Here is a 26,729-nt window from a genome sequence, read left to right as displayed (position 1 = left end):
CTGGTCACATGGGCCCGACGTCACCAGAGGTCCTTTAGCCCACTACGGTGATGTGACAGATGTCCGAGTGAGCACAGACAGGTCACTGCCCGGGCACCGTGTACACCTCTGCCATCCACAGCCCTCCTCTTCCTGCACCCACGGGCACAGCATGAGTGTCTGGCAGCTGTGACCTAGCAGCGCCCACATCACCCGCTCAGCCCTCCCCCAGCTCTGACTAGTGAGGCCCCCGGCAGAGAAGCTCAGAGGGATGGTGGTAGTTTCGGGGCAGTTTGAAAGCAGAGGGACCCCGGATGATGCCATGTCGAGCTCTGATGCTGAAGATGAGCTGATCGAGCCAGCCACACCCACCCCGAGCAGTGCCACCTTCTCCCTGCACGGAAAGCTGCCCCCGCTGCAGGTAGGTGCTGTGCCCTGGGCAGTCACCTGCCAGGCTGTGCGGGCTTTGTGTGTAGAAGGAGAAGCCCAGTGCTCCATGAGCTGCCAGCTGTACCACTCCCCAGGATGGCACTCATTGGCTGGGGCATTGATGTGCATGCAGGGATTGGAGCATTCACATGGCCAGCAGGGTCCACTTGTAGCTATGGCTGCACAATCCATAGACATATAACGTGTCTGGGCTTACAACAGTGATCTGTGGATTTACAGATGTGGCAAAACTACAACTCCCAGAATGCCCGGACAGCCAATGGCTGTCCGGGCATGCTGGGAGTTGTAGTTTTGCAACAGTTGGAGTCCACATTAAAGGGGCACTACCGTGGAAAACTTTCTTTTTTTAAATCAACTGGTGCCAGAAAGATAAACAGATTTGTAATTTACTTCGATTAAAAAAATCTTAATCCTTCCAGTACTTATTAGCTGCTAAATACTACAGAGGAAATTATTTTCTTTTTGAACCACCGTGCTCTCTGCTGACATCATGACCATAGTACTCTCTACTGACATCTCTGTCCATTTTAGGAACTGTCCAGAGTAGGAGAAAATCCCCATAGAAAACATATGCTGCTCTGGACAGTTCCTAAAATGGGCAGAGATGTCAGCAGAGAGCACTGTGGTCATGATGTCAGCAGAGAGCACTGTGTTCCAAAAAGAAAAGCATTTCCTCTGTAGTATACAGACCCTAAAAAGTACTGGAAGGATTAAGATTTTTTAATAGAAGTAATTTACAAATCTGTTTAATTTTCTGGCCCCAGTTGATTTAAAAAAAAAAAAAAATAAGTTTTCCACGGTAGTACCCCTTTAAAGACCACTGGCTTAGAAGATCTCTCGCATAGGGTCACACTCCAGATGGGAGAAGTGATTTCTGCTCTGGAGGACTAAGCTGCATAATATCTGCTGTCAGATCAATGCTGATCTACAGTAAGAGGTCGGTAATAATAAAGGGATTGAACCAGGGCTCAAGTCCTTCAGGAACACATGGGAACGGAGTTCCTGCACTTTTTCCACAGCAGGAACACTGTTCCCATTAGCAGGACCAGCCCTTGAGTTGAAATGTTGGGTGAGTACTCACATCCCCCCCCCCCCAAGACTTGACCCCTGGATTGAACCATAACAACATTACCTACTCCTAGGATCGGTAATAAATGTTTGAGTCTGACCTATAGAATCCCTGCAGATCACAAGAGCAGAGGCCCCAAGTCCCCTGTGGGAATAGAGCAGTGGACACATATAAGTCCCATAGACAGACACACACCTAACTACTGCTACATTTAAAGGGGTATTCCAGGGGGAAAAAAACTTTTTATTTTTTATATCAACTGGCTCCAGGAAGTTAAACAGATTTGTAAACTACTTCTATTAAAAAATCTTAATCCTTCCAATAATTATCAGCTGCTTAAGTTGATTTGTTCTTTTCTGTCTGGCAACAGTGCTCTCTGCTGACACCTCTGTCTGTCTCGGGAACTGCACAGAGTAGAAGAGGTTTGCTATGGGGATTTGCTTCTACTCTGGACAGTTCCCGAGACAGGTGTCATCAGAGAGCACTTAGACAGAAAAAGAACAACTCAACTTCAGAGGCTCATAAGTACTGAAAGGATTAAGATTTTTTAATAGAAGTAATTTACAAATCTGTTTAACTTTCTGGAGCCAGTTGATATATAAAATGAATGTGACAAAGGGGGGGGGGGAGGGGAATGTGACATGGAGGGAGGAAGAATGTGACAAAGGGGGGAATGTGACAAGGGGGAAGAATGTGACAAGTGGGGGACATGACAGGGGGGGAGGGGAATGTGACATGGAGGGGGGGGATGTGACAAGGGGGTGGAGAATGTGACAAAGGAGGGGGGAGAATGTGACAAGGGGGGATGTGACAAGGGGAGGAGAATGTGATAAGGGGGTCGGGGGGAAATGTGACAAGGGAAGGGGAATGTGACGGGGGAGATGTGAAATTTCAATGCATTATCATACCGCCAGGGAGGTTAAAGGCATTCTGTCACTAGGTCTATACTGCCCAATTTGGCGCTGACTACAACAATATATGACGTCAAATCTTTTTGACTCTAGAAGCCAAAAAAATAAATAAAAAAATTAGGAGAAGATAAAAAAAATGTAAAAAAAGACCAATACGATTTTTCCGTTTTTGTGCTTTGAACTGTCGTTTTTACCAATACCACTTTTCATAATATTGAATATTTGATCACTTTTTATTCAGTTATTTCTGGGGTTTGATCAAAAGTCAGCAGTTTTGGCGCTTGATAGTTTGGAGAATTCTGCATGGGCCATATCAAATGGGTTTATTTTTGAATTTTATTTTAATATTTTCCAAAATATTATATATATTTCTTCTTTTTCCCCCATTTTTTTTTTTTTTTTAGCCGCTGAGGGGCCTATTGTAAGCAATAGCTTGATTGCTTATATAGATCAATGCCTAAGAGTTACAATGCTCTATGAGATCAGCGCTCTATTGCTACAGCCTCAGGCATTGTATGTACGACATATCTGAAATATAACGATGTACTTCATGGATCAGGAAGGGGTTTTAACCCCTTAAGGACTCAGGGTTTTTCCGTTTTTGCACTTTCGTTTTTTCCTCCTTACCTTTAAAAAATCCTAACCCTTTCAATTTTCCACCTAAAAATCCATATTATGGCTTATTTTTTGCATCGCCAATTCTACTTTGCAGTGACATTAGTCATTTTACCCAAAAATGCACGGCGAAACGGAAAAAAAAATCATTGTGCGACAAAATCGAAAAAAAAACGCCATTTTGTAACTTTTGGGGGCTTCCGTTTCTACGCAGTGCATATTTCGGTAAAAATTACACCTTATCATTATTCTGTAGGTCCATACGGTTAAAATGATACTCTACTTATATAGGTTTGATTTTGTCATACTTCTGGAAAAAATCATAACTACATGCAGGAAAATTTATACGTTTAAAAATGTCATCTTCTGACCCCTATAACTTTTTATTTTTCCACGTACGGGGCGGTATGAGGACTCATTTTTTGCGCCGTGATCTGAAGTTTTTATCGGTATGATTTTTGTTTTGATCTGACTTTTTGATCACTTTTTATTCATTTTTTAATGTTATAAAAAGTTACCAAAATACGCTTTTTTGGACTTTGGAATTTTTTTGCGCGTACGCCATTGACCGTACGGCTTAATTAATGATATATTTTTATAGTTCGGACATTTACGCACGCGGCGATACCACATATGTTTATTTATTTATTTTTTTACACTGTTTTATTTTTCTTATGGGAAAAGGGGGGTGATTCAAACTTTTATTAGGGAAGGGGTTAAATGACCTTTTATTAACACTTTTTTTTTTTACTTTTTTTTTTGCAGTGTTATAGGTCCCATAGGGACCTATAACACTGCACACACTGATCTCTCATCCTGATCACAGGCGTGTATTAACACGCCTGTGATCAGCATTATCGGCGCTTGACTGCTCCTGCCTGGATCTCAGGCACGGAGCAGTCATTCGTCGATCGGACACCGAGGAGGCAGGTAAGAGCCCTCCCGGTGTCCGATCAGCTGTTCGGGACGCCGCGATTTCACCGCGGCGGTCCCGAACAGCCCGACTGAGCAGCCGGGATACTTTCAGTTTCACTATAGAAGCGGCGGTCAGCTTTGACCGCCGCTTCTAAAGGGTTAATACCGCACATCGCCGCGATCGGCGATGTGTGGTATTAGCCGCGGGTCCCGGCCGTTGATTAGCGCCGGGACCCACGCGATATGATGTGGGATCACGGCGCGATCCCGCTTCATATCGCGGGAGCCGGCGCAGGACGTAAATATACGTCCTGCGTCGTTAAGGGGTTAATGAAAAGAACAGACAAAAACCTAGGCGACAGGATGACATTTTCAGTTGCCATGGCAACCTGATGCCTGAGATTTGTCGAGTTCTGTATTACTTACATCATGTAATGTAACTATTCTTCTAGCATTCAGGACACAGAACACAGTGCAGCGGTGACCGACAGTTCTGTGTCTGTACAAAGTATAAATAAAAATGTCAATCATCAGTTAGCAGGCGGACGCATGTGCTCATAATGGGGAAGACTACCCTGTGCTTGGTGTCTTTATTATCAGAGGCTGTATTACACAAGGTAAGTAGTGCATCATTATTCTCAGCTCCTTTGTCACATAGGCCGGCATAAACCTAATGACAGCCTATTTAAATGGAGAATTCAGAAAGACTGATGGGGAAGTACTTGATGGGGAAATAACCCATGGTTCACGTAGTGGATACGTGCAAAATGCAGTCATTTTTTCCATGAATACATCCCTATCTGCAGCATATAGAATTACAAGCTGATCGGAAGGGGTCCGACCACTGGGACCCCCACTGATCATGAGAACGTGAGGAAATCTCCACTCTTAGGGTATGGTCACACGTGACGTGGTCACACATGCGTATTTCCTGCTGCGTATTTTTCTACCCATTGAAGTCAATGGGTAGCAAAATATGCTGCTGATTTTGCTGCCCATTGACTCCAATGGGTAGGAAAATACACAGCAGCAAAATACAGCACGTGACCCTACCCTTAATGAACAAAGCACATTGAGCATGCGCAGCCATTCACTTATTCTACACAAGAAAACATCAGTAGAGACTGTTACTTGTAGAATAGCAGTGGTGGGGGATTGGAGAAGGTTAGTGTAGTTTTTTTTTTTTTTCCATCCTAGCTGTTGTGGTTCGTGGCTCTGGGGTAGAATTGGATTTGGCGCCAAAGGTTAGCAGTATTACTGGAGACCAAATGCATTCATAGCACCCCACAGACCAACCTCTTTGTTAGGAATTTTGGTAGAGTTATATCCTAATATCCAATGCACAAATCAACACTACACATCCAAATTCTGGCAGAAATAAAGATATTTAATATACAACTAACTAAACACACTCTAACTAAAAGAGAGAAAGGAGAAATAGATAATACTAAATAGCTGGAAACTTAAATCTGCAGTTTAAGTAAACACATATACAACAATTATAGTAGAAACACTATCTGTTGGCTATTTGGGTGGTTTTTCCTTAAAAGATACAACTATACTAAATGAAACACACAAACAATATAATACTGAAATACTTAGCTTCGGGGACCCTTTAAAGCAAGTATGATGAACAAAGCCAGGCATGGGAAAGCTGTAGTCCTTTGCTTCAGGTTTCAGGCCCAACAGGAAGTTGAATGGAAAGGTGCGATGATATGCTGTCCCGGAAGAGAAAGAGACCTTGGCCCCTTTCAATGGGCTTTTTATTATGTTGTCTCCGCCCCTTATCCAGCCCACAGGTGGTCTTTGTCTAATGTTACGAAAGGCCCCTGTGGACATGCCTAGGAGACCCTCTCAAAGAAGATCCTCCATCTTGCCTTTGTTTAAACTCCATGCTACTTTCTGGTACAGAACCACCAAAATATACTGCCATAACATAAGCCTGTGCAGAATTACTTAAAAATAAAGGATAAATTGGAAAACTGCCACTGTAGTTTCTTGGCCAAAGCCAGAAGTGGATAACAATACAAAATATAGAACATGGATTTTCTCTGTGGCACTGGACCGTAATAATCAAGGAGACTAAGATCTTATAAATAAAGTGAAATAACGGTTTATTATAGCACATTAAACATGTTTCCGGCCTGAACTAGGCCCTTCGTCAGGACAGATGCACTGTCCTGACGAAGGGCCTAGTTCAGGCCGGAAACATGTTCAATGTGCTATAATAAACCGCTATTTCACTTTATTTATAAGAGCTCAGTCTCTTTGATTCCTACGGTCCAGTGCCACAGAGAAAATCCATGTTCTATATTTTGTATTGTGTTCTACGGCCGACCTGCTCTTGAAGTGATCGGAAGGATTGTGAGCTGCAGGACCTTTGTTAGCCACTCTACGGCCGAAAATAGGTGTTGTGCTCTCAGTGCAACATCATATGGTGAGTGGATTAATTTGTCTTTTTAACAGTTTTTCACATAATAGACTTCACTAGGGGCACATGCCTTTTTTTCATTTTTATTTCTTTTAAAGCCAGAAGTGGGTCCATGAGAAAGTTCCTTTTTTTTATTTCCCATTTATTTTGGATACACTTCTCGATTTGGCTCTAAATCTGCAGGACATTCTCATATCCTCTATCCAAAGGATTGGGGTATGTTCACACACTATGGATCTGCTGTGGATTTCTGTAACAGATCTACAACTTTTTTAAAATACATTGATTTGTTTTTGTGCAAAAACAATGCATATTTTCTGAAACTGTTGTGCAGCAAATCCACAGCGTCTGAGCATAACCCGAGGGTAAGTTCACACGAGTGGATCCCCAGCGCGCATTATGCAGCGGATCAGCCGCTGAAGTACCGCTGTATGCTGCCTTTACAGGTGCCCGCTCGAAGCGGCAATCCGCCACTACGAGCAGACACACTGTGATGTGCGTGTTGCAGTGCGCAAGCGCAGTATACTCTCATGTCGCTGCAGCTCTTGGCCCAGCTTATAGAGCAGTGGGAGCGGCTGCAATGTGTGCGAGTACACCGCGCATGCGCAGCGACTTGCACATCGCTAAAGTGTGTCTGCTTGTTGCGGCGTATTGCCACTCTGAGCAGGCACCTGTAAAGGCAGCATACAGCGGTCCTTCAGCGGCGGATCCGCAGCGTAATACATACTGGGGATCCGTTAGTGTGAACTTACCCTTAGGGTATGTTTACGCATACCTTTCTTGCTGTGTCTCCGCACCTAAGGCAGTGTAAATGAATGTGGATTTCAAGCACATAATTTGCTGATAACATGCTATGAGATTACGTGCTGATTTTCATTGGTGAAATCCTTTGGAAAGGTATGTGTGAATGTGCGTCACGAGTGACAGCTGTGAAGTGAGGTGCGCGCATTTCATCTGGTTGTGACTCGCGGTCACAGCAGGCCTCACGACTGTGACAGTGCGATCTAAACTTTTGTCATGTCTGAACGACATGGCAAAAGTTTTTACCAATGTCAGTCATGCTTCAAGGGGTTTTCCAGGATTTTTAGATTGTCTACAGGTTGTAATTGCCATAAAATAAAAAAATTAAAACCCCTCCTAAATCGGCTGCTGTGCGGTTTCCTCTGCTGGTCCTGCTGTGATGACAATGATGGCCATCATGGCCGTTAATGTTGGCACCCCTGAAATTTTTCAAGAAAATGAAGTATTTGTCACAGAAAAGGATTGCAGTACCACATGTTTTGCTATACACACGTTTATTCCCTTTGTGTGTATTGGAACTAAACCAAAAAAGGGAGGAAAAAAAGCAAATTGGACATAATGTCACACCAAACTCCAAAAATGGGCTGGACAAAATTATTGGCACCCTTAACTTAATATTTGGTTGCACACCCTTTGGAAAAAATAACTGAAATCAGTCGCTTTCTATAACCATCAATAAGCTTCTTACACCTCTCAGCCGGAATGTTGGACCACTCTTCCTTTGCAAACTGCTCCAGGTCTCTCTTATTGGAAGGCGCCTTTTCCCAACAGCAATTTTAAGATCTCTCCACAGGTGTTCAATGGGATTTAGATCTGGACTCATTGCTGGCCACTTCAGAACTCTCCAGCGCTTTGTTGCCATCCATTTCTGGTGCTTTTTGACGTATGTTTGGGGTCATTGGGGGAGATTTATCAAAACCTGTGCAGAGGAAAAGTTGCCCAGTTACCCATAGCAACCAGATTTATTTTTTCATTTTTAACAAGGCCTCTGCAAAATGGAAGAAGCAATCTGATTGGTTGCTATGGGCAACTTTTCTCTGCAAAGGTCTTGATAAATCTCCCCAGTTGTCCTGCTTGATAAATCTCCCCAAGATCTCAGATGCAAACCCAGATTTCTGACACTGGGCTGTACAGTGCGACCCAAAATCCGTTGGTAATCCTCAGATTTCATGATGCCTTGCACACATTCAAAGCACCCAGTGCCAGAGGCAGCAAACCATCTCTATCTTGGTCTCATCTGTCCACAAGACGTTTTCCCAGACATATTTTGGCTTACTCAAGTTCATTTTGGCAAAATGTAGTCTTGCTTTTTTATGTCTCTGTGTCAGCAGTGGGGTCCTCATGTGTCTCTGGCCATAGCGTTTAATTTCATTTGCATGTTGACAGATAGTTCGCGCTGACACTGATGCTCCATGAGCCTGCAGGACAGCTTGTATATCTTTGGAACTTGTTTGGGGCTGCTTAGCCACAATCCGGATTATCCTGCGTTGACACCTTTCATCAATCTTTCTCTTCTGTCCACGCCCAGGGAGATTAGATACAGTGCTATGGGTTGCAAACTTCTTGATAATGTTGCGCACTGTGGACAAAGGCAAATCTAGATCTCTGGAGATGGACTTGTAACCTTGAGATTGTTGATATTTTTCCACAATTTTGTTTCTCAAGTCCTCAGACAGTTCTCTTCTCCTCTTTCTGTTGTCCATGCTTAGTGTGGCACACACATATACACAATGCAAAGACTAAGTGAACTTCTCTCCTTTTTATCTGCTTTCAGGTGTGATTTTTATATTGACCACACCTGTTACTTGTTCCAGGTGAGTTTAAAGGAGCATCACATGCTTGAAACAAACTTATTTAGAGTTTGGTGTGACATTATGTCCAATTTCCTCCCTTTTTTGGTTTAGGTCCGATACACACAAAGGGAATAAACATGTCTATAGCAAAACATGTGTTACTGCAATCCTTTTCTGTGAGAAATACTTCATTTTCTTGAAAAATTTCAGGAGTGCCAACATTTACGGCAAGGACTGTTCATTGTTTATGTGATGCTGCAGCCAATTACTTGGCCCCAATAGACAATGTTTGCATGTATGGCATGTTGCTGCTGAGGCCAGTGATTGGCTGAAACATGTGGATAACATTCTAGAGAACCCCTTTAAAAAGCAATAGTACAGTAATATCCTTCTGGCCCATATAAAGTGAAAACTAAAGAGGTTTTATGTAGTGTGACAGTCACATGCCCCTATACACAGCACAGTTACATGGACTTGTACAGTGGACATGACCCTTATAGGTTGTGCTGACAAAAGTACACTATATGATTTAATATAGGCAATGCTTTAAAGATGACCCCTGTATACAGTGTTGTCAAATTACCCTATTTTACGCCTATAAGACTCCCTTTCTCCTCATTCGCTAAAAAAAAAAAAAAAAACTGCTGTCTGACTTCAAAATGAAGATGAACTGTCAAGTCACTGAGGCATAAGGTAGTGCTGCCTATAAATGTTTTTTTTTAAGTGGGGACAGGTAAAGAAGGATAGTAGGGGAGAGTTGCTGGAGAGAGCCATTTACACTGCTTACAGCTTACACTACTCAGTACTGTTTTTACGACTTCATCAAGCTGATGTATCCAAGGGTGTGCTATAGAGATAAATGGGAGCAGGTGTCCCTCTTCTGTGTGTACAGTGTATTAAAGCCATCATAGCTGCGAGTCTCTACCCACCAGTACAGGAATAACTGACAACTAGAGATGGCGCCTGCAAAGGGGAAAACTGGTCACTAAAAATGTAATTAAAGGAAAACAGTCTCTAACCTCCCCCCGCACAAACCAGAGGTACTGGCTGGTAGTGTGGTGGACGCTGATCAATATGCTGCCTACCATGCCCTGATCCGTCCAGCAGTTCGCCCATTATCTTCAATATTCCTGATATGCAAATGATCTTCTAACTGGCATGGGCGGGGTTACATGCCTCCATCTGGCACTGTGATGTCAACGCCGCTCGTCCGCAGCACCGGCTTATGAATATTCATCCCCTCCTTCCGCCCCCTCTCCTCCCCGCTCTATACAGGACTCAACTGTGCTGAGGCCTCTACCGCTGGTTGTACACAGGAAGCGGCACATGCGCAGAGTCTTGTACAGAGCTGGGAGGAGAGGGAGAGGTGCTGGGAGGGGATGAATATTCATAACCCGGCGGTGCTGCAGGCGAGCGCTGATGTCGCAGTGCCAGATGGAGGCATTGTAACCCCATCTGTGCCAGTTAGGAGATCATTTGCATATCAAGCATAATGAAGATAACGGGCGAAAGGTATTGATCAGCTTCCCCCGCACTACAGCTTCCCCCGCACTACCAGCCAGTACGTCTGGTTAGTGCGGGGGGAGTTTAGTGACATTTGTCCTTTAACAAGTTCAATAATGGCCAGAAATAGTGCTAACCCTTGTGTACAGACATGACAGCTTATCTTGAAAAGTCACCGGAAACGACAGGTACGCCTTAGAGTAAACAGAATAAAACTTACAGTCCAACCATTCGCCAGATTTATCAAACAGCATGTGCCACTGTGAAAATCCTGACACATTTGTCCTGTAGATTGCGGGTGATCGCGGGGTAAAATGGCCGTTAGAAAAGCCCTAACTTACGTTAGTAAATCCAATTATAGTCTATGGGATTGTTCTAATACATGTTTTAAAGCGGTTGTGCGCTGCCCTGACTTTCGGAGCTCCGCTCACAGCGTCCGGAAGTTCATTACTCCGAACGCTGTGTGCGGGCTTCCGTGTTCGCGGCCGCCGGGCGTGTCACGGCACGCCCGGCCCCTCGTGATGTCTCGCCCGCCCCCTCAACGAAAGTCTATGGAAAGGGGGCGTGGCCGCTGTGGGGGCGGGCGTGACATCACGAGGGGGCGGGTGAGACGTCACGAGGGGCCGGGCGTGACGTCACGTCCGGCGGCCGCGAACACGGAAGCCCGCACACAGCGTTCGGAGTAATGAACTTCCGGACGCTGTGAGCGGAGCTCCAAAAGTCAGGGCAGCGCACAACCCCTTTAACCCGTTCTCGCCCATCATTCATAACGCACGTTATTTTGGGACGGTAGATAGTAGCCGGAGAAATAGTGCATGCACTATTTCTCCCGCTACTATCTCCCGTCCCAAAATAATGGCCATTTTACCCCGCGATCGCCCACGATTTTATAACGGGTGTTATACAACGGTCCCTTTCATAGTGTGAAAGGAGCCTAAGAATTAGACAGTTTCAGTAAATCTGTGCTAACGAGTTCTCACTGTTTTGGAAAAGACAGTATTAAAGGAGAAATCCAGCAAACATTAAAAGGGTTAGCCACCATAAAGGGATTTTAGTACATACCTGGCAGACAGTAATGGACATGCTTAGGAAGGATCTGCGCTTATCTTGGGGCTAAATGGCTATGTTGTGAGATTACATAACACTGTGGCTAGCTTTTTGTGAACTGGTATTTCCTGCTTGACTTTTAATTTTTTGACTACAAATCCCACTATTTCATTTTCCTCCCACCCACACATCAGCCACCCCACCCATTGAAACATAAATAAGCTGCGTCCATTCAAAAGACCTGTGGTTTTCAATCAGGGTTCCTACAGCTGTTGCATTAGTTGCAGATTGATCTCTCTCCCAGCAAGCGATCCCTCCACCCATTGAAGAAGACAGGCTCCCTGTCATCAGCTGACTAGTGAGTCCGGTCTCGGCCGATTGCAAGCTGGGAAAAATCAGACAACAGTCATTTTGTATGCTGTTAAAAATAAATAATGGGGTGAACATCACATAACAATTGTGAGAAAACAGTCACACACAGGTACAGACACTATATTATGAACTACACTAACTTTATAGCCCCTGTAGCATAGTCAAATAAAAAAAATTCCTGGAATACCCCTTTAACTTATTCCCCATCCACAGGATAGGGGATAAGTAGCTTGGGGGTGCATCATTGGCGTTCCCATAGAAATGAATAGAGCCTGTGCCGTCTACCAGTAGACAACACGCGCTTCTCACTGAGAGGGCCGGGGTCCCGTCCTGGAGATCACGGGGGGTCCCAGATCCTGTAGATAGGGGATAAGTTATATTTTGCTGGAGTTCTCCTTTAATGAAGCTTGTCATAGCCAAGGTTGGGGCTTAAGAGTGGGTGCCCCTGGGGAATCCTGCATATAGCACATATGGCTTTCTTTTAGTCGAAAAAATAAATGCTGGAAAATCTAGTTGTTCCTTCTATTTTTTTTTTAATGAAGATGAATATTGCTGCTAGTCTGAGCCCTTACTACATGGAGATGTGTACCCAACGAAAGTAGCAGTTTCACTGTACATCCTGAGACACATATGCCAATATTTATTTTAGCAGTTCTAGCCTTCCCTAGGAAGGCTCATATATATATTGCCCCCCCATGCCCTTCCCACTAGCACAGCCAGATGCATGTGCTCAGGATGTCCTGGAAGCTCTGCCTTTGAAATCTGTTCCAATAAAAACAGCCTGGAACAATATTCCAGGCCTTATGCTGACAGCCCGTACAGTGAGCGATAGTTCCAGGGCTAATCGCCTGAAGACACGTTGGTTATTTGACTCGCTGATCAGGAAATATTACATTTAAAATGACAGAATAATTTTCAGAAATGCGACTGTGTGTCTGGCATTCTATATTTTTAAAACGTATAAATACACTAAATAAAAAAAGCAGAAAACACCATATATTTACAGTTTTCCATTTTGTCAATTATACAAATGGTCATCTTGGCAACAATGTGCAGCTGTCATGTATTTCTCATCATTGAATGGGGCAGAAGCATGTTACCAGAGATCGGGGCCTAGAGGTGGAATCGTAGTTAGGGAAATATTTTATTAATTTGTATGTTGCTTGCTAAAATCTACAGGGACTGGAGCACTCTTTCATTATTGTGGGACTACGGCCATTTTCCATGTTGAAGATAAAATTAATAAATGTGTGACACTTGATGTAAACTTCTTTAATTCATCAGCCTCAACATTGAAGGCAAAAAGTAATGTAGAAGAAAAAAAGCACATACGATATATAGCTTTTCTTAATGCAAGCCAGGTACGAGAATGTCTGCTAACGTTAGAGTACTATAGTGAGTGAATGGAGTGTTGCCCACTGACTTGGGAGACAAGAGACCAATGATCAATGGGGGGGCCCAGCAAACCCCCACTTATTTGAAACTTATCACCTATGAGTATTCATTAACTATCCTTAGGGTTTATCTCTCTTAAATGCAGTCAAGGGTCAAAACATCATTTGACCAGCATTTGGCAGTATCAAACATTATAGGGGGTTGTCCAGCTATTAAAACTGTATCCCCTATCTTTAAAACAGGGCCCTACTCTCCCTGCTGAAAGCTCTGGCCCCCTCCTTCCGGGCTTACTCTTCTCAGCAGTGATGGTGCGCTTAGCCAATCACTGTCCACAATGGTGTCCTGTCTCAGTGGGTGAGCCGTCACTACGTGGGGCCTGAGGGTTCCCTAGGGAGAGTCAGGCCCTGTCCTGTGGATATGGGATAAGGGGTGGGTACTCCGGTGGAAAACAATATTTTTAAAATCAACTGGTGCCAGAAAGTTAAACAGATTTGTAAATTACTTCTATTTAAAAATCTTAATCCTTCCAGTACTTATCAACTGCTCTATGCTCCACAGGAAGTTATTTTCTTTTTACATTTCTTTTCTGTCTGACTACAGTGCTCTCTGCTAACAAATTTGTCCATGTCAGGAACTGTCCATAGCAAACCTCTCCTGCTCTGAACAGTTCCTGACATGGACAAAAGTGTCAGCAGGGAGCACTGTGGTCAGACAGAAAATAACTATACAACTTCCTCTGTAGTATGCAGCAGCTGATAAGTACTGGAAGGATTAAGATTTTTAAATAGAAGTAAACTACAAATCTGTTTAACTTTCTGGCACCAGTAGATTAAAATAAATATATATTGTTTTCCACTGGAGTACCCCTTTTAATAGCTGGATAAGCCCTTTAAATGGTACTCCGCTGCCCCAGCATTCTGAACAAAATGTCACGGCCACGCCCCTCATGAGGGGTGTGGCCGTGACGTCATGACCCCGCCGCCTGCAGCCAGCATTCTAAACAAACACTGGGTGTGCACAGAGATCGCGGGGGTCTCAGCTCGGGACCTCTGCGATCAGACATCTTATCCAAAGGATAGGGGATAAGATGTTTAGGGGCGGAGTACCCGTTTAATGCTTTCCTCTACTCATATCAAAGAGAGCTAGAAAACTAGGGAAAGGAGACTGCAAATCAGCAGAGGTATCATTTTAAAAAGAAGTGCAGCATGACAGGGGTATGTAACTAAGCTGTATGTGGAGGGCATATGGTTGAACTCGGGGGGCATATGTAGTGGCACTCTGTATTTGGTAATATACCTGAACTCTACTAGGAGCAGGTGGCTGTTCTGAATGGCAGAGGGGATTGCACCCTCTATGGAGGATATAACTCTATTATATGGTCATATGGAGGCAATTGTGGCTGCACTCCATGTCTGCGGACATGGTTGCCTCTGGTAATTGTATAGCTGACTACAACTTCTTCTGGTGATAACAACAGACCTGCAGTGATCATCTTATAGCCAGGTCTGCCTCATTTCTACCAGAGGTTGTCTATTTCAGATGCCATATAGCATACAGTCCACTGTCTATACAGACAATAAAGGTAGGACTTGTGTGCCTTTAGTATGGCTTCCATAGGAGAACGACAACATTTTAGGCAAACTACAACAGATTTATTTTTTCAATAGTGAACCTTAATAAATTCAAAAACACATACGTAAGACATTTCCTATAAGATCATTACTTTGCCATAAATATAATCCATTGACAGAACCCTTTGCTTTATAACAAATTAAATCAGTTTCCTTGGACATTGCAGTATATTGTTGTATTCTCTATCAATTGTTCTATTGGACACATTTTTTGTGCTGTTGTTGTGTTTGAGGCTGAAAGTATGAACGTTATTGGAGCTATTAGTTATAAATGCTGTATGCTTGTTCCATGCCATCTAAACCAACAATCCAATAATTATATTATTGTTATTTAGATTGAAATGTATCCTAGTGAAAATGCTTTAATTTAACCCTCAGTCCAAATTCCATTGCCGCTGGAAGAAGTACGTTGTTCTTTATGCTTCTGCAGCTTCCTGAAGTCATTCCACTAAGTGTGGGAGGGACATGTTTCACCACCAGGCTGTCTACACTTCAAAGGTACGAAGACACCATGTTAGCTGCCATGTTTAGTGGACGCCATCACATTCCAACAGATGCCGAGGGCAGATACTTTATTGACAGAGATGGAACATACTTTGGGTAAGCCAGAGGATGGGTCTTAACCAGCTAACTGTTTGGCAGTACCTCACTATATATGTACTTGATAAGGTCACAAAACATACAGATATGACCTTCCTTAAATAGGCATTGTCAAAAGAGACATATGAAGTTTATATCGGTTGGGGTCTGAGTGTTTAGACGTCAACAAACAGAAGAAAATGGGAGTGGCGGTACCACTGCGGATACCACTGAAAATACACTGCTAGGACTGTAACTGCTCTCTGACCCGGTTCCTGATACGGGGTGCGAAGACAAGAAACCAATGCGGCATAAACACGTAGAAGAGAACGGTATCGCACTCACCAGTCCAGGGAACACAGGCGGCTTTATTCTGGTACATGCACGGCAACAAACATCATGCAGGTAAATCTGGTTACCTGCATGATGTTTGTTGCCGTGCATGTACCAGAATAAAGCCGCCTGTGTTCCCTGGACTGGTGAGTGCGATACCGTTCTTTTCTACGTGTATATGTCTGAGTGTTTAGACCCTGACTGATTGCTATTACGAGCTGGGAGAAGTTCACGCTTAGCGCGTTCTCTCCTTGCTGTGTGTCACGTGGCTGAGATAAACTATCGGACCAACCTGCTCCCACAGACACCGAGCGGGAAGAAAAGTGTTCTCGTTCTAATGATCTGTTGGTGTCTGAACACTTAGACCCCCCCAACCAATAAAAACTTTTGGCATGCCCCAAGGACATGTCAAAAGTTATTTTTTATTTCGTTTTTTGACAGATATACTTCGGGTGTTTTTTCTGTGCAAAATAAATATTTTATGCTTAATAGAGGAGTGTTTTAAAAATAAATAGAAGTCATACTTACCTGCCCCAATCCCCCACAGCTGCCGTTCGTACATTCCCCGATCCCCGCTGCTGTCCTGCTTCCAATGTTTTTTAATTTGTAAATAAATTCTGCTTAGAACTGCACATTTAGTACCCAATCCACTATGTTAATGAGGTTCTAGATTACATATTCATCTCTACTAGATTTGTACCCATGTCTGAGCCTAATGGCAGAGATGATACATGCTTTCAATGGGTGTACAGCAGTGTAGCTGGAATTGTGATAGGAGAAATAGTTGCCCTTTGTGACACCAATGCAGGCAGAATAACTCCTATCATCATATAAGAGCACAGTGTGTACATCTATTTCTACAGGCTTGTTTCTTACATATTCCAGAGCTACGAGTAAACAGGCCTGTTAGGACTTGCAAACCTTTGTTTAGCGGTTCTTAATCTCTGGGGCCTATGGGGCAGGCATATTGATGTCTAGTGGTGCAGAGGGGCACAGCTATTCTACACAGGAAGGTGTGAACAACACTTGGCTCAGTTCTTTTCTATGACAAAATCATTCATTCCCTGGTCCACCACACTTCATACCTTTGTGGGAAATTCCCTTCATATTAATTCCTTCCAGGATGAATACAAACAAAGCAACAGGAGAAGGGAAGTGGATGGAATCTAATACAGAGCAAGACTTGTGACCTGTATCCGCACACACTTCCTGCTCCTTTTTCTGTAGGCAAAAGATCAACAAACAGCAAAAATGACTGCTATTATTATGTTCGTGTATATTTCGTAAAGTTTGAGTGTAGTCACTGGTTTAAGATTTATGTACCTACTGATCCCCTTGTTATTGAAATAGAGCCTTTAAAGGGGTATGCAGCAGTTTAAAATAATTGATATATTGCTGGGGCTGTATACAGTAATTACTTACCCCCGGTTTCCCGCTGGTCCTGCTGTAGCTCCTGTTTTGTCTGCTTTTGATCTATCACTGCTCCGGTCTATGGTAGATGTTGGAATGGCCTTTCAAAAAAAAAAGAAATATCAACTCCTTTAAGTATTACCCCTTTAAAGGGATAAGAGGATGAAGCTCATAATCAGCTTTCATTTTACCAGAGCTCGTTATGATATGAAAGTTGAGCTGTGATTGGTTGTTATGGGCAAAACTAGACAGTTTGGGTTTCAGGCAGATTCATAAATCTGGGCCATAGTGTCTAACTTGAATATAATAAGTCTTGACCATCCAGCTCGAAAAGGTAGTAATACTAAATTATTAGGATCAAGTGAATTATCTTTGAGAATGGGAGGGACCTCAGAGGGTTGTAATTTTAGTAGGATAGGCAACGCTAAGGGAGAAGTTGGAAAATCTGTTCCTCCCCCATTTATGCCAATTTCTAATATAACATTTAGTAAATCTGTCAGATCACAGGAGATCCCTCTACCTCCTGCTAAATTCACTGACTTTTTCCCCCCCAAAAAGAGTGATGCAAAGTCAGAATGTGACTTTCTATCTGTCTGAACTCCATTCATGCTGCTCTGTGTAAAGAGTCAAGCAGGGCCGAGCAGAAATGAAGGAACATGGGGGGACATTTATCAAAGCATTTAGTAGATTTCTTTTGCTTAAAATTGTTGCAAAAAAAGTCGCACGTGCGACTACTCTCTTTTTTTTCTGCGACTTTTTGATTGGGCAGTGCCCTAAGCAAATTATAAAGATCTTGCTTACCAAAGCAAAAAGTGATTTTTGACTTGCAGTGGTCAGAGATTTATCAAGTGCGAAAGTCACAAAAAAGTTGCATCGCATGAAAAAAACCTACTAAATTTACTCCAGCTCAGACATGGAGCAGAAAAAGCCACTACCAAAGCAAAAAAAGAAAAAGTGCTTACAAGAAATAAATTTATCAACAGGCTGAAACCAGTTAAATAAGTCACACATAAGCAAAAAAATTGTAAGAGAAAAATAACTAAAAAAAGGAATACATAAGCAAACATTGATAAATGTCCCCCATGGTGCTCAGCTGAGTACTACTTCTACTTCTGCCTACCCTTTAGCAATCAGTGGGGGTCTTAGTACCAGGACTCCCATGGACCAAAACTTCTGAGGTGTCCCTCTAGCATATAAGAAGCTTGTAAAAAGGTATTTAAAACAATGATGAAGGATGAGATTATGAGATTTCCCTTACCCTGCTCCTCCCTTACCCTGAAGTATTACTAGTTCTAGTAGCCCAGATCTGGAGATACTATGCAGGCAGAAGCCCACCTGCTCTGGATGCAGAAGCACTCACCCTTAGAAGGTGATATTTCAGGGAAGGGGATACCCTAGCTCCCAGCTTTACATCAGTTTATATGTTAACATTTTGAGACTATTGTTGACCTCCTTGTAACTGAATGCTAATGTTTTTAGTGACATATTAAACTTTTTACGCTGTGGTGAACTGCCTCCACGAAACCGGGTCAAGATGGTGTACAAGGAGGCTCAATACTATTCCATTGGGCCACTTCTCGACCTCTTGGACAAGATGCAGCCACTTACTGGGGAGAAAGTTAGGCAAGCATTCTTGGACTTAATGCCTTATTATAACGGTAAGCACAAGTTTGTATTTGCTGTCATTTCAACAGTTCTATGCTAATTAAGGTCAGTCTCATATGGATTTTGAAGTGCCCTACTTTAAATGGGCACTGTCAGATTCAAAACCTTTTTATATGTTGTACATATTGGCAAAACATTACCCTTTCTAATATACTTAATAAGAAATCAATGAGAAATCGCTAAATTCTTTTTCCACTTAGCGTTTTTCAGTTTGGCATTTTTAAAATCCTTTTGGTGTTTTTTCACTCTTTTTTGGCGTTTTTCAGCTCCTTGGCGGTTTTGCAAAGTCGCAGCATGTTGAGCCTATGGCATTTTTTCCCCTGAAATCGTGGAGTTTTTCACCCATAGAAGTCTTTGGGAGTAAAAAAAAAAGCCAAGTAAAACAACATGTGGGTTTTCATTTTTGGCGTTTTTGCAGGCGGTCTTAATTCTTTTTTGGACTTTAGCGATCCAAAAAAAGTGATGGAGATACCTTTTTTAATAAAATGTTGTAGGGTACCATTAAAAAAATAAAAATAAAAAAGATAACGTAGTGATGGAAAAAATTGTATCTAACGAAGTTTAACTTTCTTATAGCAAAATTTTCATTAATTTTTAAAACAGGGATCAATTTATGTTGGCGGGCAGGGCACTAAAAATGTAACCGACAATAATAAAAATGTAGTGTGTGTTTTTCCCCCCCACTTTTTTCTTCTTTTTTTTTTTTTATTACATTTTTTAGGTCGTACTACTACTGCCAGCATGGAACACACTGTTCCATGATGGGAGTAGTAGTATCTGTACTAATTGACCACCCCAGGTCCGTTGCATTCCTTCTGTATAATATATAGATGCGGCCAGCCGCTCTTCTATGGTCCCCTGCACATATATACATCTATTCATATTTCCCTCAGAGAGCTGTGATTGGCAAGATTGTTCCAGCCAATCACAACTCTCTGTGGGAAATATGAATAGGTGTATATATACGTCAGTGCAGGAGACCAGAGAAGAGCTGCCGGCCGCCAGCATCTATACATTATACAGGAGGTTCACAGGTGTCAGGAGTGGCATCCACTGTGATCTTTCCTTAACTGCAGGTACTACTACTCCCAACATGGAGCACACTCTGCTCTATGCTGGGATCTGTAGTACCTGCATTAATAGACAGATCGAAAAAGGTGTCAGAAGTTACACTCACTGAGATCTGTCTATTAATGCAGGTACTACAGCTCCCAGCATGGAGCAGAGTGTGCTCCATTTTGGGAGCAGTAGTACCTGCAGTTAAGGAAAAATCACAGCGGGTGTCACCCCTGATACAGCGCTCGCATCTCTGCACTATACTCCGGCCGGCCGGACAGTCTGTTCCATGCTGGGAGTTGTAGTACTACCTAAAAAATGTAATAAATAGAGAAAAAAAAAGTGAAACACACACACACTTTATAAAAAAAATTATAAAAATTTTGTTATAAAAAATATAAATTTTGTTAAATAAATTTTTTCCCATCCCTACTGCATCCTTTTTAATTTTTTTTTATTTTGGTACCCAAAAATTTTTGAAAAAACGTCAAAGGGGACAAAAATGCAATTTCCACTCAAAGGCCAAAAACGCCAAACACAGGAAAATGCTGTGGCGTTTTTTCATTTTTTTTTTTTCTATTCTAAATCTAATCAGAGTACCCCTTTATTATTGAGTACCATGATGGAATATAGCACAAAATGACATTCCAATAAGAGAGACAAAGAATAAAAGATGCCGGCAACTCACCGCTGCTTCTCGATCTTCTTTAATGTAGCAGAATACTCACATACATGTAACTGACGGGGGGGGGGGGGGGGGGGTGTGACAGCAGCCGCTGTTTCGCACGGGTTACATGCTTCGTCTGGCCTAGAAGGCCAGACGAAGCACGTAACACATGCGAAACAATGGCTGCTGTCGCCTACCACTTACCCCCCCCTCATGTGTCCCTCCCTGTCAGTTACATGTATGTGTGTATTTTGCTACATTAAAGGGGTTATCCAGGAAAATACTTTTTTTTATATATATCAACTGGCTCCAGAAAGCTAAACAGATTTGTAAATTACTTCTATTAAAAAATCTTAATCCTTTCAGTACTTATGAGCTTCTGAAGTTAAGGTTGTTCTTTTCTGTCTAAGTGCTCTCTGATGACACGTGTCTTGGGAACCGCCCAGTTTAGAAGAGGTTTGCTATGGGGATTTGCTTCTAAACTGGGCGGTTCCCAAGACACATGTCATCAGAGAGCACTTAGACAGAAAAGAACAACCTTGAAGGGGTTATCCAGGCAAAAAACGTTTTTTTTATATATATCAACTGGCTCCGGAAAGTTAAACAGATTTGTAAATTACTTCTATTAAAAAATCTTAATCCTTCCAATAGTTATTAGCTTCTGAAGTTGAGTTGCTGTTTTCTGTCTAACTGCTTTCTGATGACTCATGTCCCGGGAGCTGTCCAGCTCCTATGGGGATATTCTCCCATCATGCAAGGGATATTCTCCCATCTCCCAGCTCCCATGACGTGACATTATCATTGAGCAGTTAGACAGAAAACTTCAGAAGCTAATAACTATTGGAAGGATTAAGATTTTTTAATAGAAGTAATTTACAAATCTGTTTAACTTTCCGGAGCCGGTTTGCCTGGAATACCCCTTTAACTTCAGAAGCTCAGAAGTACTGAAAGGATTAAGATTTTTTAATAGAAGTAATTTACAAATCTGTTTTAACTTTCTGGAGCCAGTTGATATATAAAAAAAAAGATTTTTCCTGGATAACCCCTTAACGACGAGCGCCGTAAATGTACGTCCTGGTGACGTGGTACTTAATGCACCAGGACGTACATTTACGTCCTATGCATAACCTCTGGCATCGGAGCGATGCCCGGATCATGGCGGCAGGTCCCGGCTGCTGATCGCAGCCAGGGACCCGCCGGTATTGGCGGACACCCGGGATCCCGCGGATGTCCGCCATTAACCCCTCAGATGCCGTGATCAATACAGATCATGGCATCTGCAGCATCACGGTCACTTAAATGGATGATCGCATCGCCCGCAGCGCTGCCGCGGCGATCCGATCATCCAGCACGACAGACGGAGATCCCCTCACCTGCCTCCGCTGCCTTCCAGGAGTCTTCTGCTCTGATCTGCCTTCCCGCAGACCAGAGCAGAAGATGACCGATAACCCTGATCAGTGCTATGTCCTATACATAGCACTGAACAGGATTAGCAATCGAATGATTGCTATAAATAATCCCCTATGGGGACTATTAAAGTGTAAAAATAAAAGTAAAAAAATGTGAAAAACCCCCTCCCCCAATAAAAACTTAAATTGTCCCATTTTCCCTATTTCACCCCCAAAAAGTGTTAAAAAAAGATTAATTTATAATTAATATTAATTATTTATATACATATTTGGTATCGCCGCGTGCGTAAATATCTGAACTATTAAAGGGGTATTCCAGGAATAAACTTTTTTTTATCAACTGGTTCCAGAAAGTTAAACAGATTTTTAAATTACTTCTATTAAAAAATCTTAATCCTTTCAGTACTTATGAGCTTCTGAAGTTAAGGTTGTTCTTTTCTGTCTAAGTGCTCTCTGATGACACCTGTCTCGGGAAACGCCCAGTTTAAAAGAGGTTTGCTATGGGGATTTGCTTCTAAACTGGGCATTTCCCGAGACAGGTGTCATCAGAGAGGACTTAGACAGAAAAGAACAACCTTATCTTCAGAAGCTCATAAGTACTGAAAGGATTAAGATTTTTTAATAGAAGTAATTTACAAATCTGTTTAACTTTCTGGAGCCAGTTGAGATATATATATATATATATATATATATAAGATTTTTCCTGGATAACCCCTTTAAAATAAAATGTTAATGGTACCGTACGGTGAACAGCGTGAACGTAAAAAAAAAAAAAAAAAATAGCTTTTTTTTATAACCTTTTATTCCCAAAAAAATTTATAAAAAATTTATTAAAAGTTATGCATAAGCAAATATGATATCAATAAAAAGTACAGATCACGGTGCAAAAAATGAGCCCTCATACCGCCGCTTATATGGAAAAATGAAAAAGTTATAGGTCTTTAAAATAGGGGGATTTTAAACGTACTAATTTGGTTAAAAAGTTTGTGATTTTTTTTAAGCGCAACAGTAATAGAAAAGTACCGTATTTATCGGGGTATACCACGCACCGGCCTATAACACGCACCCTCATTTTACCAAGGATATTTGGGTAAAAAAAGTTTTTTACCCAAATATCCATGATAAAATGAGGGTGCGTGTGTGTGCGTGTATACCCCGATATACCCCCAGGAAAGGCAGGGGGAGAGAGGCCGTCGCTGCCCGCTTCTCTCCCCCTGCCTTTCCTGGGGTCTATAGCGCTGCTGTCGGCCCTTTTCACCCCCTGGTTAGCCAGGGGAGAGAAGCGGCGCCGACAGCCAGGGGGAGAGAAGGGGCAGCGGCACCCATTGCCGGCGCCGCTGCTCCGTTGCCTCCCCCATCCCCGGTGGCATAATTACCTGAGTCGGGTCCGCGCTGCTCCAGGCCTCCGTCGTGCGTCCCCAGCGTCGTTGCTATGCACGGCGCGGCGCTCTGACATCATGCGCCGCGCCGTTCAGCGCATAGCAATGACGCTGGGGACGCACGACGGAGGCCTGGAGCAGCGCGGACCCGACTCAGGTAATTATGCCACCGGGGATGGGGGGAGGCAACGGGGCAGCGGCGCCGGCAATGGGTGCAGCTGCCCCTTCTCTCCCCCTGGCTGTCGGCGCCGCTTCTCTCCCCCTGGCTATCGGCGCCGGCACCGATAGTCAGGGGGACAGAACGGGCAGCGGCGCCGATAACCAGGGGGTGAAAAGGGCCGACAGCAGCGCTCTAGACCCCAGGAAAGGCAGGGGGAGAGAAGCGGGCAGCGCCGGCCTCTCTCCCCCTGCCTTTCCTGGGGGGGTATCGGCGTATAACACGCACACAGACTTTGGGCTAAAAATTTTAGCCTAAAAAGTGCGTGTTATACGCCGATAAATACGGTATGTTATCATGGAGATCATTGTAATTGTATTGACCCAAAGAATAAAGAACACATGTCATTTTTACCGGAAATTGTATGGCGTGAAAATTAAACTTTGCAAAATAAGCAAAATTGCGGTTTTCTTTTTAATTTCCCCACACAAATAGTATTTTTTTGGTTGCGCCATACATTTTATGGTAAAGTGAGTGATGGCATTACAACGGACAACTGGTCGCACAAAAAACAAGCCCTCATAATAGTCTGTGGATGAAAATATAAAAGAGTTATGATTTTTTGAAAGCGAGGAGGAAAAATTGAACACGTAAAAATAAAATTGTCTGCGTCCTTAACCCCTTAAGGACCGGGGGGTTTTCCGTTTTTGCATTTTCGTTTTTTGCTCCTTGCCTTTAAAAAATCATAACTCTTTAAATTTTGCACCTAAAAATCCATATGATGGCTTATTTTTTGCGCCACCAATTCTACTTTGTAATGACGTCAGTCATTTTGCCCCAAAATCTACGGTGAAACGGAAAAAAAAATCATTGTGCGACAAAATTTTAAATAACACACCATTTTGTAGCTTTTGGGGGCTTCCGTTTCTACGTACTACATTTTTCGGTAAAAATGACACCTTATCTTTATTCTGTAGGTCCATACGATTAAAATGATACCCTACTTATATAGGTTTGATTTTGTCGGACTTCTGGAAAAAATCATAACTTCATGCAGGAAAATTAATACGTTTAAAATTGTCATCTTCTGACCCCTATAACTTTTTTATTTTTCCGTGTATGGGGCGGTATGAGGGCTCATTTTTTGCGCCGTGATCTGAAGTTTTTAACGGTACCATTTTTGCATTGATAGGACTTATTGATCGCTTTTTATTCATTTTTAAATTATATAAAAAGTGACCAAAAATGCACTATTTTGGACTTTGGAATTTTTTTACACGCACGCCATTGACCGAGCGGTTTAATTAATGATATATTTTTATAATTCGGACATTTCCGCACGCGGCGATACCATATATGTTTATTTTTATTTTTATTTACACTGGTTTTTTTTTATTGGAAAAGGGGGGTGATTAAAACTTTTAATAGGGGAGGAGTTAAATGATCTTTATTCACTTTTTTTTTTCACTTTTTTTTGCAGTGTTATAGGTCCCATAGGGACCTATAACACTGCACACACTGATCTTCATCATTGATCACTGGTTTCTCATAAGAAACCAGTGATCAACGATTCTGCCGCATGACTGCTCAGGCCTGGATCTCAGGCACTGAGCAGTCATTCGGCGATCGGACAGCGAGGAGGCAGGTAGGGGCCCTCCCGCTGTCCTGTCAGCTGTTCGGGATGCCGCGATTAGCTGCGGCTATCCCGAACAGCCCGACTGAGCTAGCCGGCAACTTTCACTTTTAGCCGCGCGGCTCAGCTCTGAGCGCGCGGCTAAAGGGTTAATAGCGCGCGGCGCCGCGCTATTAGAGGCGGGTCCCGGCTTCACTATGACGCCGGGTCCGCCGTTATATCAGGAGAGCAGGACCAAGGGCGTACCTGTACGCCCTTGGTCCTTAAGGGGTTAAGGCCCAAATGGGTTGCGTCCTTAAGGGGTTAAAGAAGAACGAGAAGCAGCGGTGAGTTGCCGGCATCTTTTATTCTTTGTCTCTCGTATTGATCAGCTTGCCACGCCAGAGCACCTCCGTATCTCATCAATTGAATAGCACTCCCCTACACCCAATAAGTGCCGTTTTACATTCACTGAGTAAGCAGTGCCGGTCCTACTTGTGTTTCTACATTCCAATAAGTAACAAGGAGAATCCTTGTATTTTCTCTAAACGTTTTTCTGTGTGTGATCATAGTTGCATATTGATTTTTATTTTAAAGATCACTTGGAACGTATCATTGAGATTGGGAAACTTCGAGCTATACAGAGGAAGGCCAGGTTTGCCAAGCTGAAAGTCTGCGTCTTCAAGGAAGAGATGCCCATTACTCCTTATGAGTGCCCACAATTCAACACATTACGTTTTGAGAGGAGTGAGAGTGAATCGAAGCATTTTGAGCATCACTGTGATGTGGACGTGTCTTTTGGGCCCTGGGAAGCAGTGGCTGATGTGTATGACCTTCTCCATTGCATAGTCGGTGATCTCTCGGAGAGAGGCATCACTGTAGAGCACCAGTGCATTGGAGTGTGCGATAAGCATCTTGTTAACCACTATTATTGCAAACGCCCTATCTATGAATTCAAAATTACTTGGTGGTGAGCGGATAACTCTGTTAGCAAAGGCGGAAGACCAAATGCTATTAAATTGGTTGCACGACCAAATAGCTAGCAAGTAGCAGCGCAAAACTGCAGATGTGGCGCAGACTGTTATCTTTGGCATAAGAATCCAGGATAATACACATTACAGTAGCTGCACAAGAAGCTCAGACCTTAAGCTGACTGCACTTATATCTCACAGTTTAGGAACAGTGACTGAGCCTTTATTTCTGTGGGTTAAGAAGGAGAATTGAATGGTCGTCACCCACAGAATGGGTTCTTCACTGCAGCACATAATAACTAAACGTATCGTGTAGAGTAATACAGGAGAATTATACACTGTTTGAGATGTAATGTAGAATATCAAAAATACTTTTCTCCTGTTTAATGGCTCTGTATTTATATTTTATTTTTTTCTGAGACCTTTCTTTTTAACTATATTTATAATTATTTTAAATGATGATTTTACATTGAAATAGTGTTATATTTATTTCTTGCATTATATTAATGTTATGACTATTTTTGTCTGCAATAATTATTTATGTTAAAATATAAATATATAGTAATTTGGAATATACAA

General features: G+C 42.7%; 1 protein-coding gene across 3 annotated transcripts; it reads left to right on the top strand.

Annotated features, from left to right (window-relative positions):
• On the top strand, positions 1-26,729 carry KCTD7 (potassium channel tetramerization domain containing 7). 3 transcript variants are annotated; one of them, XM_056556523.1, is made up of 4 exons: positions 1-400; positions 15,343-15,410; positions 18,714-18,892; positions 25,777-26,729. In XM_056556523.1, exons 1-4 carry the CDS (start codon positions 251-253, stop codon positions 26,151-26,153), a joined length of 774 nt encoding a protein of 257 aa, XP_056412498.1. In that variant the 5' UTR covers positions 1-250; the 3' UTR covers positions 26,154-26,729. The 3 variants fall into 3 exon arrangements, with proteins under 3 accessions (XP_056412498.1, XP_056412497.1, XP_056412499.1); XM_056556522.1 differs by having other exon boundaries at positions 2-400; positions 15,343-15,512; XM_056556524.1 differs by having other exon boundaries at positions 261-400; positions 15,291-15,512.

The sequence above is a fragment of the Hyla sarda genome, chromosome 2 (assembly GCF_029499605.1).
Source record: "Hyla sarda isolate aHylSar1 chromosome 2, aHylSar1.hap1, whole genome shotgun sequence".
Lineage (NCBI taxonomy): Eukaryota > Metazoa > Chordata > Amphibia > Anura > Hylidae > Hyla > Hyla sarda.
The sequence above is the reverse complement of the archived record's forward strand: the minus strand, read 5'-3'. Positions and strand labels throughout refer to the sequence as shown.